We start from the raw sequence: 17,861 nt of genomic DNA on the forward strand, positions 1-17,861 counted from the left end.
TGAACATATTGTGTAAACATGGTTGATTAACTGTAGTCCTGATGGTTTACCTAACCTATAGATGGTGTGGGGATTCATAATCCCCTGCCCCCATTATAAAGGACCGCGCGTAGTTAACACGCGTGATTACGTGCGCTCTTGGGGGGGACCGCGAGGAGAGGGCACACTGGCCACCCTCCCATCCTCCCAGGCTCCCGCGGCGACACCGCACGGGTTTCCTTCTCTCCTACCGGCTTACCCGGTAAACCTCCTCTCCCCGAGCCGAGCTGAGAAGCGCGTCTGTCGCAGCTCCCTCGGTGTCTTTTGACGGTTGGACGTGCACGCGCACGGATCAGCATTCCCGTCGGGAGACCGCCGCCTTCACCCTCTGCTCCCGGTTCTGTGACCCCCAACCCGCGGTGCGAGAAGTCGCCACTGCGGCGGGTTCGGGCCAGAGGGGACAAACACGAGTTGCGCACTCGAGCAAGGTTTATTGTGCTCGAGTACACGGCAAGGGAATAGCAATCAAGAACAACCACCATGTAGCGAGCGAACGCCGCGTACGGGGGTGAAATAAAAACCACCTAATGGGGAAGCGCATCAAAGAGGCGAGAAGAAGAGTCTTCTCACCTGACACGGCTTCGCGCTCACATCCCGTTGCGGTAAGTGCCTACGGTTAGTGGGCGATTCTCGGTGACGGCGGTGGTCTCCTCGGCGGAAATCATGTACCGCGCGCGTGCGCGCCTATTCGCCGAAGAACCCCGAGCGAGTTGCTACAGTTGCGCTCCTCGACATGGAATGGGAGAGGTGGTCTTCCGGTTACGCCGGCAGGAAAGAGGGAAGCCCGCGGCAGCGTTGCTGCAGGCCCGGGAGGCGGCGAGGGGTGGCCAGCATGCCCTCTCCTCCGCCAACCTCTCTGCCAGCGCGCGTAATCACGCGTGTTAATTACGCGCGGGCGTTATAATGGAGGAAGGGGATTGTGAATCCCCACAATGGATACCCCTGATTAGTTGGCCACATAGCATGAAGTCAGTGTAACGGCATTGAACATATTGCGTGAACATGGTTGATTAACTGTGTCATGGTCTTACACTGCAGTTAGACCAATTAGCTAAACTCTCTGGAATCTGCTAATCATTTAAAAATGATGCTTGCCCATGTCCTTTTCCCATATAGATACTGCTTTGTTGGCAGGCACACTATGCAGCTGTTTTCTCACACGTTGTCACTGAATCCTCGGTGTTTGCATGCAAGTCTACTGGGTGTAGTATGACAACCACTGCCGGTGCAAAGCAACTGATGGGAAAAAACAGGCATGTCGAGGCATTGAGTGGCAAACATACGGTTATTGTGGAAACAGCTGAAAAACCAGAAGAAGACAAGCAGGGATCAGGAGTAGAAATATAGAAAAAGAAAGATACTTTGAAACAATTAGCTCCTTAATTGTGCATTTTCTCCGACCATACTTTTTGTTTCACATGGAAAAATCTGCCCCCACTGTTCACTAAAAACTGCTCTCGGCCCAGGCTCTTGTGGAGGAATTGTTGCCATGGTTAAAGAGCAAAATGTACAGCCTCGTCCACTTCTAGCTATAACATGGTCACTGCTTTGAAAACGTCATTGCGTCCGACCCGGCCAAGCAATAAAGCTAAGTGGCAGGCCATGTGAAGCAGCACATCCGGGTTCCTCTATGCTTGCATCGCTTTGCATCAATATGCGCCTGCGTCGAGCGCAATGTTGACTTGAAAGCACCGACTGTGTTATAGCTAGAAGTGGATGGCACTGTACGTGATTACATGAGATATACAGTGACACTTCCTGTTCACCACTACATTTGCTAGACCCAAGAACACTGGAATGTGCAAACCAAATTACGCCCTGATCGCGCACAAGTTAAAGGCTTCATGCCGACACAATTAGTCTTTGTGTCATATTTGTGAGAAACTAAACAGTGGCCTTTAAATGAATAGAAGAGATTGGCTACCTTGTACTTGTTGGAAAACCCTGATATATGTGAATGTTTCAAGCTGAAGATGAGGAGGAAAGGAGATGGCCGTCAGAGGGAAAACGAATGTGGCCTCTAAATGAGTATCTTCTGCTGTGCTTTTTTTTATATATATACTACGATCAGATTTTGCATAATTTGTACCGAACTTAATGCGTGAAAGCTGTTACTACCCATTAAAGCATACACCAACTAGCGTGCCAAAGTCGTGGAGCTAAACTTGTTTGTAGGAGGCGAGCAATCTTTGTTCTCCTCGTGTGTTGCAGCCCCGTGCTTTCATGGCACTCACATTGTGTGCCCCACGCCCTGGAGCTATGCCCCCAGTGAGGAGACCCCCAACGGCCCCACCGTGAAGAGTGTGGACCTGGCCCTGCCACCACCAGCCTATGTCCCCTGCGAGGTAAGATCCTGCCTGGTCAGGCATGGCTGCCACTGTGGGAAAGGAAAAAAAAAACTGAATGCTAGTTACTGTGCCTGTGCAGTGCGAGATTCGGCGACAGTTATTTGTGGTTTTGAATGCACCATTTGCAGTGCCATCAAGTGGCATGAATGGTGCACTTTGCTGCTTTGCCCTTTTGTCCTCATTCCTCTTTCGTGTCTCATCAGTGTTGCAAAAAGAGGAACTGTGCCTTTAAAGGGCCACTGTCCAGGTTATGACCTTTTAAGCAAAGGAGCCCAATGCTTCGATCAGGTACTGGAGATAGTTCGTGCAAAATGCTACAGTAATATGCGCGCCGCAAAGCGGCAAAAATACAAATCAATACTCTCTCACCCCCTCCTTTGGAAACCAGCTTCCCTGTTCTCTACGCTGGCCCGTCGAGCTGCGCGGCTGACGTCAAAATCGCAACGACATCCATTGGTCCATCTTGCTGAATGACGGGTGAAGGATAGGCGTACACCACTAATTGTGTCCACCGCTTGCTGCACACTTTTCCCTCGCCCGTTTCGTTTTCGCGCACACAGAGTACCACGCCCCACCTCCCGCCAAATGCGGAGTACGAAGGGGAGTTTGACTTGCGGAAGCTAGACGACCTGGCAGGAGATTGAAAACCTTTGAGAGGGAACGGAAGGAGAGGAAAACGCAAAATCGGTTGATTGTGGTGGCTGTAACTGCATTATTAATTACTCTTTTCAAAAACGTTTTGCGACCTTGCGTTCTGTTTTGGGGTTGAAGCCTCACAGTTACCGGGGAAGGAAATATTTTCAACCGGAGGGTGGCCAGTGGGCCTTTAATTAGCAGCTGCCACTATGAAAAGGGCAGGCAGGCAACAAGGAAGAACCTGTATGGCAGGGGAGTGCCACCAATGCTTTCACTTGCTGTACATGGCATATGACAACTGCCTACCGACCTTTCTGCGTCTACATGCTGGCAAATGAGTGTTGATTTACAACATAGAGTGCTGCTGATTACAGACTGACTCTGTCTTAGTTGAAAGCGTGTGGACACCAGCTAGAAAAGACCAGATGGTTTACCCAGCTAAGGTGTCATTTCATTTATCTTAAGTATCCGATGAAAGAAAAGCTAGAGTCGGAGCTGTCTAGCCTGCATGGGCAGAACTGTGACGAAGTACGTTAAAGGTTTGCTAAATGAAGGAACTGGTTGCCCAGGGAATGCTTTCTATTCCACAGGGGAAGATAGAGGTGCGAGAGGAGTCCACCTCTCTTTACTAGCTTGCTGCACATTCTGTGTACGGCAGCTGGGGTGTAATAGGGCATTGAATCAAATATTTCACATCACCAATCAACTGCAGGCCATGGTAAGTATGTTGGACGAGCCGGACGTTGCAGGCGATAAAGGCTGACTGGAAAGTAAAAGCACTTATTACTTTTCGTTGTATTTTATTAGGTTCATGTGACAGCGAACATGAAGGTAGTCATAGTAAACACAGGAAACAACTGGGATTGCCTAAAGATGTGCCGCTGGATACATATCTCTTTATTTTGTTGATGGTCATTAAGGCAACAGCATTAAAGGTCCTAAGTCAGTATTATGCTCCGATCACATCACAAAAACTGTCACAGATCTGTCACAAATCGATCGGCTAGTTGCGCTCCTGTTGGTCAATTCTGACCAGCGGATCTGTCGACTAATAAGAGCAAGGGATGATTGACAGGTTTGTGACGGTTTTTGTGTTGTGATCGTAGCGTGATTCGGCCCCTGCTGTCCAGAAAATCTGGCATCGCTGTTGTTGGCATTGGTGTTGTGAGCAAAATATTATGGACATGGCTGTGGCAGGAGGTTGTTGGTGGCCGAAATGGCTGGGCACTTAGTGATCATATGGCTGTATGACATGATGCGGCCACATGCGAGAGGACGAGATCAGAATTCAGGCTTGCAGACATTCCGAGTCAAACACGCTATCTCTAGGCCACGTAGGCACATTCATAACGTTTGGTTAAGTGGGGCTATATCGATGTCAGCTGTCCCTTCACATGTGGCGTTATGTTAAATAATATGTGTTAGATATTAGAGAAGAAAGTTAAAAGACTAGAAATCAGGTGAGTAGCAAAATTCATGTACAGGGTCGTCCACTTCTAGCTATAACACGGTCACTGCTTTCAAAGCAACATTGCGCCCGACGTAGGCATATACCGATGCAAAGCGATGCGAGTACAGAAGGACCCGGGCGTGTTGCTTCACATGGCCTGCCACTAAGCTATATTGCATGGCCGAGTCGGACGCAATGACGCTTTGAAAGCAGTGACTGTGTTATAGCTAGAAGTGGACGAGGCTGTACATAAACGACGGTCTGCTGGGAGAGCCAACAAATAGGAGCCATTAGTGCTGTCACTTCATATCCTTTACCCTTTGACTATTTTTGTCGTATGAGTACTGCGGCCGCATTCCGTACCGCAGCATTCTTGCCGTACAGGTACTGCGCTAAACGCATAGTGTTTAAAAAAATTCTACATTGGAGGTGAGTTTTTTTTCCCAGAATATTCGACACTCAAAGGGCTAAAGGGGGAGTTCAGCTGAACCCCAATTTTCGTTGGTGGCCAGTTGGTGTAAGCTCATGTTGAGAAAAAAATCGCAGGCTGTAAGAAGAGATTGAAACAATGCAGGTTGTATCCACTCCATTTTCTCAACGTGCTCACTTTGCTGACTTTGCCCTTTATAATCTTTAAAGTGCAACTCAGAAGACTAAATATATATTGCACTGCAATCCATTGAGGTAAAGAGGCACTTTGTTTCATTTTTGTATAACTGTAAGAAGTTTATGTACTTTTTATGTTTTGTATAGTATAGTCAGTAGGAATATCGAAGCTGTACTGTGCGAGCACCTTTGTTCAGCTCCCCAATCGATTGCCATTAGTACTATAATTGCAAATTAAACGGCAAGAAATATCACACTGAAGCAAGCCAACACTTTCTCTCCATTTTGCTGTGCATTTCCATGCTCTCATCACCACACAGCTGGCATATCGGAGACTCCAGCCTACGTGGTCGTGTTCCCATTGGCATTAAGGCAATCTTGATACTCATGGCAGTTGAAACCAAAGCTGCAAGTTGGAATGTAATTATATTTATTCATTGCAGGTTATTGGTTCAATACCTCACAAGTATATCAGGCAAAAAATTTTAAAAAGTTTTTCATAAATAAATAACTCTTTTAAAGAAGTACACTTCTGTTACTGATCCAGGTAGAGATCGAGCATTGGTGGGATCAGCTGGACGGAACTGTATTGAGGTGGCTGTCCCATCTCGGTAGAACCCTGATTACAGCTAGCCTACTGTTCTGACTTGAATGAACTGTTAGTGGCAGTTTGTTGTTTCACATGGATAGAACTCCGGTTAGCTCGCGGTTTCTTTTTTGCGTGAGTTTGCATTTTGACTGCTGACCCGTGACCTTTTCCTCGTAGCCAGCCCTGTCATGTCGAGTGTGTGCGCCACATACTGTGCTTGTTTTCTCACTCTTAGACAAGTAAGAGACTTGCTCCGCAAATTGCCATTTCAGCATGGTCACTTTGGGCGTCCATGCTAAGAGAACCCATCCTCTTGCAGCTCCCTGACCGTGGCATGTCGCGAAGTAGCTCGCGGGAGCAGTGCTCCCTGGTGTCCCTGTCCAATTCGGTCGACCACAACATGAACGAGACCAGTCCCCTGCAGCCCCTGAGCCCAAGTCGAGTACTGCGGTCGCCTGTGCTGGGTGCCAGCAAGATGGAGCAGCGTCTGCTGCTCTCCTCCAATGGCCACCAGCAGGCATCTGACTCGGCCTCTTCCACGGCAGACGACGACTCAGAAGAGCGGTCGGTCAAGTTTGACATCATGGATGATGACGATGACGATGATGAGGATGAGGAGCCTGTCGTACTCGAAGTGAGTACAAACCTGATTTGAGCCAAACTTAGAAAAGAAAAAAAAAAAACACTTGAGAACCGGGGAGTTCGGTGAAATTCCTGTAGCATGCAGAGCCATGGTGTGATTTAACACCATTCGCAGCAAGTCAGACATGGACTGGTAGGTTGCCAGCTCTCTCATCTGTGAAAAAAAAAAAAAAAAAATGTCTGTGATGATAACTATGTTACACTTAGTAACTGTGGCGCCACTCACTCACTCTTACGATACAGAAGTGCAGTATAACATTGTGCATTTATGCATGACGCCAGAACAGTGTTCACTTGGCACAGAGATTCTCAAGAGATTATAGAGAGCTTTAGGTGAAGGAAATCAAGCTTGGCGGCCTGCCTGTTTTCGTTGCGTACAGCTGTTTTATGATGTGTACTCGTGAGAGCTTTATCAGGCCAGCTGTATCTGGTTTGCATTTGCCACTAGCAAAGCCATTTCAACTTAAATTCGAAACTAAATTCAGGCGTGGAATTGCCATGCAATTTGTGTCATGCAGCAGCTTAAAAATATCTTGATGGCATTGTGCACCGTAGACGCAAAATTCTGCCTTATAATTACTGTTGCAATCCTTTGTCCAGCAGGGAACGATGTCGTTAAAGCTTTGCCCTAGTCCCGGTTCCAACTTTTGCCTGGCTTTAAGTTTGGCTCAAGCCATTTGTGTTGTAGAATGGCTATGAGATTGGTAATCTATGAGATTGGTAATTGTGACCTAAGGTGGGTGGCTTAGTTTAGCCAGTATGGCGGTGTTATGTAGGACTGGGTCCGGCCATAGTTGACGTAGAACTGTGCTTGTTTGACGAGTTAAGGATAAACTCGCATTTGTTTGTAGATGGTGGAGAACTCATCTGAGCTAACCTTTCATTTCTTGGATGTAAAATGACTAAATGAGAGGCAAGAAGGAAATTGCTGTCTAGCGTATGAAAACGGCTGGAAGAAATGCATAGCAGTGCGTGGTAGATGCATACTTTGGAGAGAATTGAAAAGCGGTAGCATTGGAGATTTGTATAATGGGTGAATAGCAGAACTATAGGTGCAATCTTTTGCATTAGCTCTACAAGTAAGAAAGACTCTGCAATGCTCATGCAGTTTGCTCAGGAAACAAGTTAGAAACCTTCTCACTGTAACATGATTTTAACTGCTAAAGGTTGCCCCATTTGCATTTTTCATAGATATTCATAGATATGAATATAGATTTTTAATTTTGTACAGATGGGATGCAAGAACACTATGAGGTTGCCTTTGTTTCACACTCTTTTTTTCATAACAGTCGCACCTTACGCTGTGTTTGCTCATAAGCAGCTGATGGAAGGCATGTAATGAATGTTAGTCACTGAAGTGGAGTCTTTTCATCTGTTCCTGTTCCATGCTTATACTAGCTTGTCTGAGTCCATGTTTCTAGTTGCAACGAAGGCATGGGGCAAAAGGAAGTCTGAGTCCATGTTTCTAGTTGCAACGAAGGCATGGGGCAAAAGGAATTGTATATAACGAAATAGAGTTTGACTAAATAGTTTAATTGTCTCGTGATGGTATGGGGGTTATTCTTGTAATAACGCCCCAAAGGGGTTCTATGTGGAAGTCACCTCCAAGTCCTAGAATGTCAGCCTTAATAGTCAGAGCTGTGACCTCAACACATGGTGCGAGAAGTTGCCTGTGCAGCAGGTTTGGGCCAGAGTGAAGAAGCATGAGTAGCGTACTCGAAGCATACTTTAATTTCTTCGAATAATTATACAAATGCGAAAACACTCAAGAAACAGCCATCGTAGCATGCGAACGTCCCGCTTGCATAGGGGGTGAAAGAAAACCGCAAAAACGGGAAAATGCACGCAAAAAGGGAAATGGAATGTTCTGCTCATCTTGCATAGCTACCCGCTCGTGGCCCGCAGAGGTCAGTGTGTACGATGGCTGGGCAATTCAGGTGACGGCGACAGTCTTCCTGGCAGAAAGTCTGAACCGCGTGTGTGCACGTTTACCCACTGAAAGACCCGAGAGAATTGGGGGAGGCGCACTCGTTTCTGACTGTGGAAAGGAGGTCCCCGGGCTATGCTTTGAGAAAAGAGGGAAAGCCGTGGCGGTGTCACTGCAGGAGGCAGTGGGAGGTGGCAGGTGTGTCCTCCTCTCACCATCCTCCCCAAACAGCGTGAGCATAAACTCGTGTGATAGTTATGCGCGACAGCTTAATGGAACAGGGGATTCGTGTGTATTCCCACAATGGATAATAAACCACCGTACATGTGTGCATGCCTTTTCTTGTCTTTGTCTTTGTTTGCGCTAAAGAAACCCCTACATCAAGATGCAATAATAAGACCTGCTGTTATGGGGACATGCAAACACACAACTCTCGTGCTTCCGTTAGTTGCAGTGCTTGTCAACAACTAGTGTCTCATTTTTACCGATCTACGCAAATCATTTTTTTAGAAATAGAGGCTCAGTACCTTATATGAATTGCAGTTTTATGATCCTTCAAGCACTCCACTACGCAGCATGCAAACTTCCCATTTCCACACTTTGTCTGTATTGCTGACTCCTAAACCTCTTCTCATTTCGTTGCTTTTTGCTAATCCCACAGGTGAAGAATGAAGAGGTGCTTCGGCGAGTATCAGAAATGCGGCGGATGGTAGCAGATGCCGAGAGCTACCTGTCTGATGGCAGCCGAGCTGCGATACGTCCACCACTTCCGGCCAGTGAGTCCACGAGCAGTGACGAACGCGAAGCAGGTGCTCCCACCATCCGTGCAGCTGACTCACTGCTATTGCTGACACAGCTGGATGATGTGTCAGAAGCGCTCAACGAAGTTGCAGCCATGGCTCCAGACGAAGCTGCGAGTGAGTCAGACACTGACAGCTTCAGCACACCGACGCAGAGCCCGCTCCATCGAAGCACACGACTGACTGCTGCCGGTGCTGCTGAGCCGTCTGCTCTGACCAAACGCGGACGCAGCGGCTCCAGTTTCGGCCTACACAGCCCAGACATGCTGCCAGGAATAGCGTCTGGTGACCGGGACCTCCTGGAACTGCTCAAGCAGCTGCAGTCAAACCCAGACATCCAGCTTCCATTTGATGAGGGAACATTGTATTTGGACCCGGACATTATTGATCTGACCATGATCCCACCACCAATGACGCCCGATGCAGATGCCATGGGCGACGTGCCAGGCACGCTGGACGTGCCACCGACACCTTTTTCTGACCGTGGAATTTATGGGCACGGTGCCGTGACGAGTGAGTCTCTCTTTTTCTTTGCTGCTGTTAGCTGCAAAGCAATAGCTTGTCTTGGTTTGTGCATGCTCTGTGCTTTTGCATGCATTATGGCATAAGAACGGTCAGTGACACTGTTGGGGAATCTTTTAGAATTTGGTCTGCAGTTTTACGTTTATACCTTGGTAATGTGCGCACCCTTTGGCCAGACAACTGTTCTCAATTCACTTTAAAGGGATTAGCTACATTGGGAGCTTAGTGTCCTACGGTAGGAAATATCTCATTATCATTGAACACAGTGCCTAAATAAACCTTAATCACCACACCACACTACATGGCCTAGCACAGTGGACACGGTCAGAGAAGGAGGACAAGCGAAGAGGTTGCCATCAGAGAAGCAGAAAGAGTGCAGAGGGTGTCAGACTACCGGTCACTTGGTGCCATGTGTCACTGGGGGAATCACAGGGACTGGGCGCCGCGGCAGCATGTCGCGCAAGCAAGCTTTTGCATTCATACAAGTAGACGATCAGCTGAATTTTTGAAGCTATCAGAAAATATTCTAGCTATTCGAAGGTATGCAGTTTGCAACAAATTTTTGTTGCATTTTTTTGTTATTTGCAATTTGTTGCAAATTTTTGTTATTTGTATTTGTGCTTGCACCCAAGAATTCGGTATTCACATACCTCTACAAAAATGCTTCATTGTGGTAAACAGATGGCCTGGTCAAACACCCCATTGGCTAAGCTAGTGTCGGAACACTGGCCTGTATCATGCCAGTGTTCTTTTCTTTATTATTATTATTATTATTATTATTATTATTATTATTATTATTATTATTATTATTATTATTATTATTATTATTTAGCATGAACTTGAGTGCTGGATGCTGTACAACTCGCCATAATGACCAGGTTTTGGGAACAGGAATGTGGGTTTGAATTGACTGAAAGAACCTAAAAGACAAATTTGTAGGTGGCATGTTTGTTAAAAAACAACTTAGTCGTAGAAGAAAAACGAAAGAAGGCATTTGTGGCAGCTCTAAGGGAAAAAAAAAAAAATAACAAATAGCAGGAAATAATTGATCTTGTAGCTCAAAGCCACCTGCTCGTATACCTCAATGCCATGCATGTTGTTGGTGCTTTATGTTATTTGTAGCAAAAAAAATTTCTTTACAAAACAAGCTGAAGTAATGCATAGTCACATGGCGTCAACATTATGTAAAAATTGCTATGAGGTGCTGCTTAACTCGCAGTGATGTAACAAGCCTCTTGACACATTTGACATCTCTCATAGCCTGAGTCACTTGGGGAAATTAAACTCTACAAACCAGTCTTGGTACATTTTGTGCAATGTTGTCTTTCGATCTGGTTTGGTTGACAGTCCAGACTGTACAGGAGGAATGATAGTCAGGAAATTCAATAACAGTCGCTTTGGGGATTTAAACCCCATAGACCTAAATCTAAACAACTTTACTGTACTCCATGTTTGCCCATCTTCCCGTATCAACAAGTTCAGTTGCTCTGGGTGTATATACCTGTGCTGGGCATGTATCTTAAGACCTGACAGTATGAGAGAGGTACAGCATGTAGGGCATAATATGTTGCCTGTAAAGAGAGACTTACAAAGCATTACTAAACACAGTTTGCATGAACTGTCTTTCTTTTTACATGGGCCAAGATAGGGTGTACATTTTCACTCTCAATCTCAGTTTAACGTCTGCGAATGTATGTGCCTGTTTACATTTGCACATAATGCTGCGTGCAGAAACAAGAGTGACAGCAACAAAAAATGTGAAGTTGGATTTTCTGAAACATGACTTCCAGACATGTGGGAATGCAGTGATGTTCACTGGAACGGTTTGCATTCCCTACTGCTAGCTGGAATTTTGCTGTACTTATTTTCCTAATGATCTGCGCTGCCTTCTTTATTCGTTCCCATCCAGCCTTAATTTTTTTTTTTTCTTACTATGCGTGCCACGCAGCTGGCCTCACGGCCCCAAGGCTTTTGAAGAGTTGGCTTCTTCTTGCAGCTCATGAGCCTTCTGGTTAAGCAGTCTCAAAGAACATTGTTTTATCATCTTTGTTATCCATTTGCCTCTAATAGTTGGCTTCACGACCTTAGACTTCACGAGTGCCACAATGTCATCCTTTGATGGAAAGTATGTCGCCATAACCCAACTCTCTTTACAATAAGAGCATTTTGTTCCATTAAAGATGACTTTGCATTTTTTTCTTCTTCGGTAAGGACATCTGTGGATTGCAAAATGCTTTACTATTAGTAGTGAGGTTCCATTTTACCTGGTTTCTCTTTTTCCTCTCCAGATTGCACCATGCAGGACACAGACCAGGTTGATTCAGCCCGGGTTGTGGCTGAATTGGACGACCTCTGTGATGTGTTGACAGAGATGCGTGCCTCTGGCAGTGAGGCTGGCTGTGATGCAATCTTTCAGCAGCTGGGCTGCCAAGACTTGGAGAGTTTCATCGCAAGTGTGACTGTGCCCCCGCCCCCAACGCTATCGGATGAGGTGACCCCAATCCTGTTGCCGGATGGCGATGATGACATTGCCTCCTACATTATTCCACCACCACCGCCCAGCTGTGATGAAGAGCAGAACGAAGTGCTGGCCCGCTTTGAGCGTGCCTCCGAAGACATGCGCCGCATTATCGGCAGTAGTGCCAGTACCGCCAACAGTCCTGCCGTGGAGCCACCCGCGTTCGAAAGCCTCAAGGTGTTGTCTTACGGCAACCTTCTGGAGAGCACCAACCCTCCAAACCCCACCGTGCGGGAGCGACGTGGTTCAGATAGCCACACTTATGAGAACTGTGAACTCTCGCGAGGGCTGCCGGAAACACACTCGGCCCCCCAGCTTCTCCAGAATGGACTCCACGAATACGAGGATGTGGCTTTTGGCAAGCCGCGTGTGCCACCAAGGCTGCGCAGGAGCGGTGGTGCTGAGCCGGCAACAGGTGGGGCGGCGCCCAAGCGAGATCGCACAGGGAGCTGCGACAACATCCAGTTACCAGGAAGTTCGCTGGCTCAGCGGCAAGTGGCACGGTCACATTCGTGGACGAATCTCCAAGGCCCCCTCAGCCCTGGCCTGGCTAGGAAAGGTGCAGCAGGGAAGCCTCCACTGCCTCCTAATTTGACCCTTCTACAGGTGACCACCACAATTGATCGGATACTTGTATTTATCATGCTTGACAAAGCTTAGTCATGGCTGTTCACCGCAAACGTAAATACTCGCTGCTGCTACTGATCATGGCCAATTGGTCGCTACTTTGCATTTGTGATGTGTTAACTTTATTATATATCATAGCCAACCAAGAAAATGGCTTCAAAAAGAAAGATGTTCTCGTCGTGTGATCTTTTAAGGCTGCTCATCTCTCTGTAGGTGTACTGAGAAAAAAAAATGTATGGCCAATTAGGGCACCTCAAGAGGGAATGCAATAGCATTTCGTTTCGCAGCTGCATTTTCTTTGTGTATTCTTATCAGCTTCATTGCAGCATTCATCAGCACATCTAATGAGACCCATCAGTAGTTGAACCCCATACCAAATTTTCTAGATGGGCTAAGGGGCCATTTTTGAAGTTGACACCTGTGAGGGGTGCTCTGTGATTGTTCTTTTATAGTAATGTGACTTCTCTGGCTTCATCACTGTCAAGACCAATTGGGAGATTTGATCTCTTATGGTGGCATGGTTCTAGTATGACAGGAAGGTAGGACCCCAAATTTTAATGCGATAGCTTTAAAAGCCCTGTTCACCGAAAATCCGCCGGCGGCAGCCGTCTGCCGGCCTTGGTGTTATGAAAGAAAAGTCACAAGCACGACGCTGGCAGACGGTTGTTGGCAACTGACATGGCTGAGCACTAACTGGACGTAGGGTTGCCTGACATTACGTTTGGCGGGAGCTGCCAACTCAGGCCACTCCTTTCACAAGGGAAAGTGATATCAGAATCAGCCTTCCAGGACCCTTGCATTCACCCTTAGGCCACACAGGCACGTTCATATGACTTAGTTAAAACAGGGTTTATGCGTTGGGCAGTAGCCTATGATATCGCATCGTGCCCTTAAAGGTGGAGCTTAAGTGTCTCAATAATTTTTTAGGTGGGCTGTGTGGGCCATCCATCTTTGAATATGACTCCTGTCGGTGGTGCTCAATGATTAATCCTTCTTGGTCTCGGCCAATAGGAGGATTTCGTCTGTGCTTTCCACAACAGTTCATACTACTACTGTTCAAATTCCTTGTATGTGCTTTGTGGCAGGCAACCATACATCAAGAGGCTGTTTTCTATGCCAGCCTTTGTGCTCTTTGTACAAATGTGAAAATAGTTGTGCCCTCCTCTCTCTGTCTTTAAGAGCCTCAATCACAATGCGCACATTTTCTGTGGTTGTTGCAGGATCAGCTGAAGCAGCCATGTAGCCTAGACCAGACCAACCTTGTGCGCTCTGGGTCTGCCAGCCCCCACTCATCTAGCCCGCTGTCGACACGCAGAGCAGGATCGCTGCGCCTGGGCTCCGTCAGCCGCCACTTGGGTGGTGGCTTGCCAGCACGTCATCACCAGCGTAGTAGCTCGCTTCACACGGAGACAAGCCTTCCGAATGGCATCAACGGCTGCACGTGCTCAGCACTCGGCTCAGCCAGTGCAGCCTCCTGCCACAGGTGCCAGGGTGCAGATGGTGCGGCCAGCTCAAATCAGCCTGCGGCAAACTCGCCCTTTACACACGCTCGGGAAGAGGTTTGCGGCATGGTGCTACGACTGGAGAATGCCCTCAAGGCCGGCAGTGCGCGAGGTGGCGATGTGGCCACTGCGGCCAGCGACAGGCAGGCCAGGGAAGCCCTGCTGGCCAAGTCACGCCAGTTTGTGACTGCTTCCAAGGTGTTTGTGCGCAGTGCAAGCGAGAACTCTGAGCACGTGACCGCGCAGCTGGCCACGTGTATGTCGCTGCTCGACAGCATGTGCGCAGCTGCAGAGCAGCTTGCCCTTTCCGGCCCCATGTGGGCCACCCTGGTGGAACAGGTCAAGGCAGTGGCCGTGGCCTACGCGCGCGCCACGGGGGCCGTAGAAGGTGCCACTGTGGGCTCGCTCATGCACCAGGCAACAGATCTGGCCTCGACACTGACGGCACTTATGCGGACTCTTCGCTCACTGGACAGCTCCTAACACGTGCTCGTTGTGGCCTTGCCTAGCGCGCTACGGGGGCTCTCTCTCTCGCAACTGCATTTATGGTAGCTATAGAATGAGCTGGAAGGAATCTGCATTGCTCAGCGCTGCCTTTTGAGGCTCACTTTTGTGGCAAAAGCAGTGGTGCTACCACAGCCCGCTTGAGCTTTTTGCACAGGGACCAAAGTATCCCTCAATCAGCTCATCTCAGTCTCCTGCCGCTAACAGGCTTTTCTTGGGCAGTCAGCAGCCTCCATCCAGTATGCACCGCACTTGGGTGCGAGTGGGTGCTATGCGAACAAATTGCGTATGGGTCACAATGGTCGGGAAAGGTAGTTGTGAGCACAGTGGGGAGGGGTACCATGGGAAGCACATGCAGGGACAGATCAAGTATGGTTTATGCCCACCTCCGAGCCTCTTTTCAGCAGCAGCTTTGGTTGTATTGTATACGAGTAGATGCATGTGCAGACCTAGCACTCTAGCTTTATGTAGACTGCTGTCAGTGGAGCAACGTATACAGTGTTAAATGTGCCGACATGTGACGCAGCAGCCAGCTCCAGTCTGACACATGCACCAGCAGGAGCTACTTGAGCCACCAACAGATCACATTGGCTGCTTTGTTTCGATACCGTGATGCTCTCGTCCCAGCTAAGCCAGGTTACACCCAGGCAAAAAGAGACCAGTAGCACTATCTATGAGGTTTACAGCTGTCAGAGGATGCACCACACTGCTATCGCGTTCCGTGCCCTCAGCTAAGTTCACTGAACATCTTCTCATCTGTCTTGCTGGCAAGGCTATCGAATCTTTCACTTCTTGTCTTGGTAGCCAACCAAGGGTTGGTGAAAAAAATGTTAGTATTCACAGCTGCAGGATAGAAGGAAAGGTAGTACATTGAAAAGGTGCGAACAAGAGAAAATACTAGCAAAAGGAGGGAGCGCGTTAGAAGTATGGTGCACCACACCACATCAGCAATGCAGTAACTCTTTGCTTACCGCGGGAAAAATGGCAATGTCGGAGTGCTGTGCAAAAAAAATTTTCATTGCAACACATCATAGTGTAGCGAGCAGAGCAAGGTCAGCACAAAATGAGAACGCTGCCTTGGGCACCATGCTTGCCGCGATCGCTCCGTGGTGACAGGTTTTGTACCAACTTTAAAGATACTACCTCATATGGTTGACAAGAACCAATTCCAAACCTCAAGAACAGTCCTTTTGCAACATACTGAATGGCATTACTCGTCGAGACGAAGCCGAGATTGCACAGAGTGGAGCATTTGACACCATCCTTCAAATTGAACAACTGGAATAGTTGTAAGAAAAAGTTAAGGTCATATGTCAGATGCAAGCACAGATATCTGAACTGCCTACCTTGCTCTGTAGTACTGTTAAAATCTGTTTGGGGCTTTCAGCACGCTGCAAAAAAAGAAATGACAACTTTTTGGTACACAGAAATGAAATTGTTGCAAGGAACCTGCGAGTAACTGGCCAGTCAAACTAGCCAAAGCCACCTGCTGAAGTTAAGCTGAGCTGTACAGTGGTCATGGTCTCTCCCTAGCAGGGGTGGGCCCTTTTTTTGCCAATCCAGCGGTATTTGACTCATTTGCCAAGTTCTGCTCCTGTCCATTTCATGTGCTACTTGTGGGACACAATGCAGGGCTACAATGCATATTACAAAAAGGAACCGCAAATGATACTCAAGCTTTTAATTTGTATTTTAAAGAATAAGTATCAAGGACTTTCTTTCTCTTTTTTTTTTTTTTCATTCTACACGCAGTCACAGAGTTGCCTTGGAAGATGTGTCAGCCGACACACATTCATACACATATGTTTAATGCTGCAGACATGGAAAATAGATGAGTCAACCTTTTCCGTCATGTTCCCAACCAGAGTGGGCAACAGATAGCAAACAAAGCATCCCAGGTATCTCTTTTATTGTGCCAGAAAATGTTACCTGCAACAAATAATATGTACAGAAGAGCCGTCCTGCGAGGGCAGATACTCTTGTATTCATTTAAATATTCAGCAGGTTAGCAAATTTTTGACCATTCGTTCAAAGTAGGTTAATTGCGATGGTTCAAGCTGTAGTGAACTAAAGAAACTATTCAAAGTAGTTGACTGTGCTCTGTTCCGATCATGAACCATTCAATGTGTTTCCAAAGGAGCAGATGTACTGTTCTCAGTTTGAAGACAGAAGCAGATTCATAAATGGTGCAGCAGATAAGCCAGCTTTCTAGACAAGAAGTGTGCATGCCCTGCTCCCACTGCAAGCCCAAAATAGAGACTGCGTGGACTTTTGTGATGGCAGCTACAGCCAAAAGTAGCAGCAGCAACGCAGCTTAGTGCAGGTTGGCACCTAGTCCAATTGCAAAAAATGAGGCTACCAGGCTAGCATCATTTTGGGTGCTCTCTCGTTCATCTCGTGTCCACCATGGTTGACAAGACCCAAGATATTTTCCTTTATAAAGAGTGCTCGTACGAAACAAGCAATTTTATCGAATCTCTCCCCTAGAGTTATTGTTGAACTCCCAAGTTTGTGCCAGGATTCCTAGAAATGCTTGTTGTTACCATCGAGCAGCTGGCTCTCTTTCAAGAAATCATGTTAATGGCGCATTTAAACAGCATTTTTTTTTTTTTATAACAGATGAAATATGCTTCCTATGTGTATACACTGCTTTTCTCTTTTGTTTTGTGGATGCCCAATTTTCAGCTATGTGCAAATTTAGATGCAGGCCAATGCAAGCATTTAGAACTCTTAGTGCAAGGCCAGCAGTACATGAACATCATCGAAGCATCTGAAAATGCAAAAGAAAATCCATGTAAACATTATCAATCCTTTTTAATTTGGGATAAGACTAGCAATAAGCGTACTGGAATGTCACAGCGGTGCTGCAGGCTCTCCACATTTGAGACTGAGGCTTGCATTTCCGGAGATGATGTTGCTGTTGTAATGAGATGTATTTTTCTCCTGTGTAGTTATATCTTTGTTGAGAGCTGTCACCTGATATGGTAAGTGAATGAAATAAGCCCAGGTCGCTTGCATGTTTACATGCAAGGACCATGACATCAGCACATTTTTTTAAAGTAATACTGTTGACAGGAAGTTGCTCATGTCAGTCCCACATGTACAATAACAAAAAGAGGAGCTGGGACACACACACAAAAAAGAGTGTGAC

The 17,861-nt window shown here is 47.1% G+C and overlaps 1 protein-coding gene across 1 annotated transcript in view; it reads left to right on the forward strand.

Moving 5' to 3' along the window:
- Positions 1-17,730, forward strand: part of LOC146190993 (uncharacterized) — a 185,469-nt gene extending 167,739 nt beyond the window's left edge. Inside the window, exons 16-20 of the mRNA XM_084601415.1 lie at positions 2,251-2,384; positions 5,988-6,302; positions 8,899-9,550; positions 11,848-12,683; positions 13,925-17,730. Coding sequence (XP_084457541.1) covers positions 2,251-2,384; positions 5,988-6,302; positions 8,899-9,550; positions 11,848-12,683; positions 13,925-14,689 — 2,702 coding nt within the window. The 3' untranslated portion in view covers positions 14,690-17,730. The remainder of the gene's footprint in view (positions 1-2,250; positions 2,385-5,987; positions 6,303-8,898; positions 9,551-11,847; positions 12,684-13,924) is intronic.
- Positions 17,731-17,861: the final 131 nt, after the last annotated feature.

This window comes from Amblyomma maculatum, chromosome 4, assembly GCF_055883805.1.
Source record: "Amblyomma maculatum isolate TAMU_Amacu chromosome 4, ASM5588380v1, whole genome shotgun sequence".
Taxonomy (NCBI): domain Eukaryota; kingdom Metazoa; phylum Arthropoda; class Arachnida; order Ixodida; family Ixodidae; genus Amblyomma; species Amblyomma maculatum.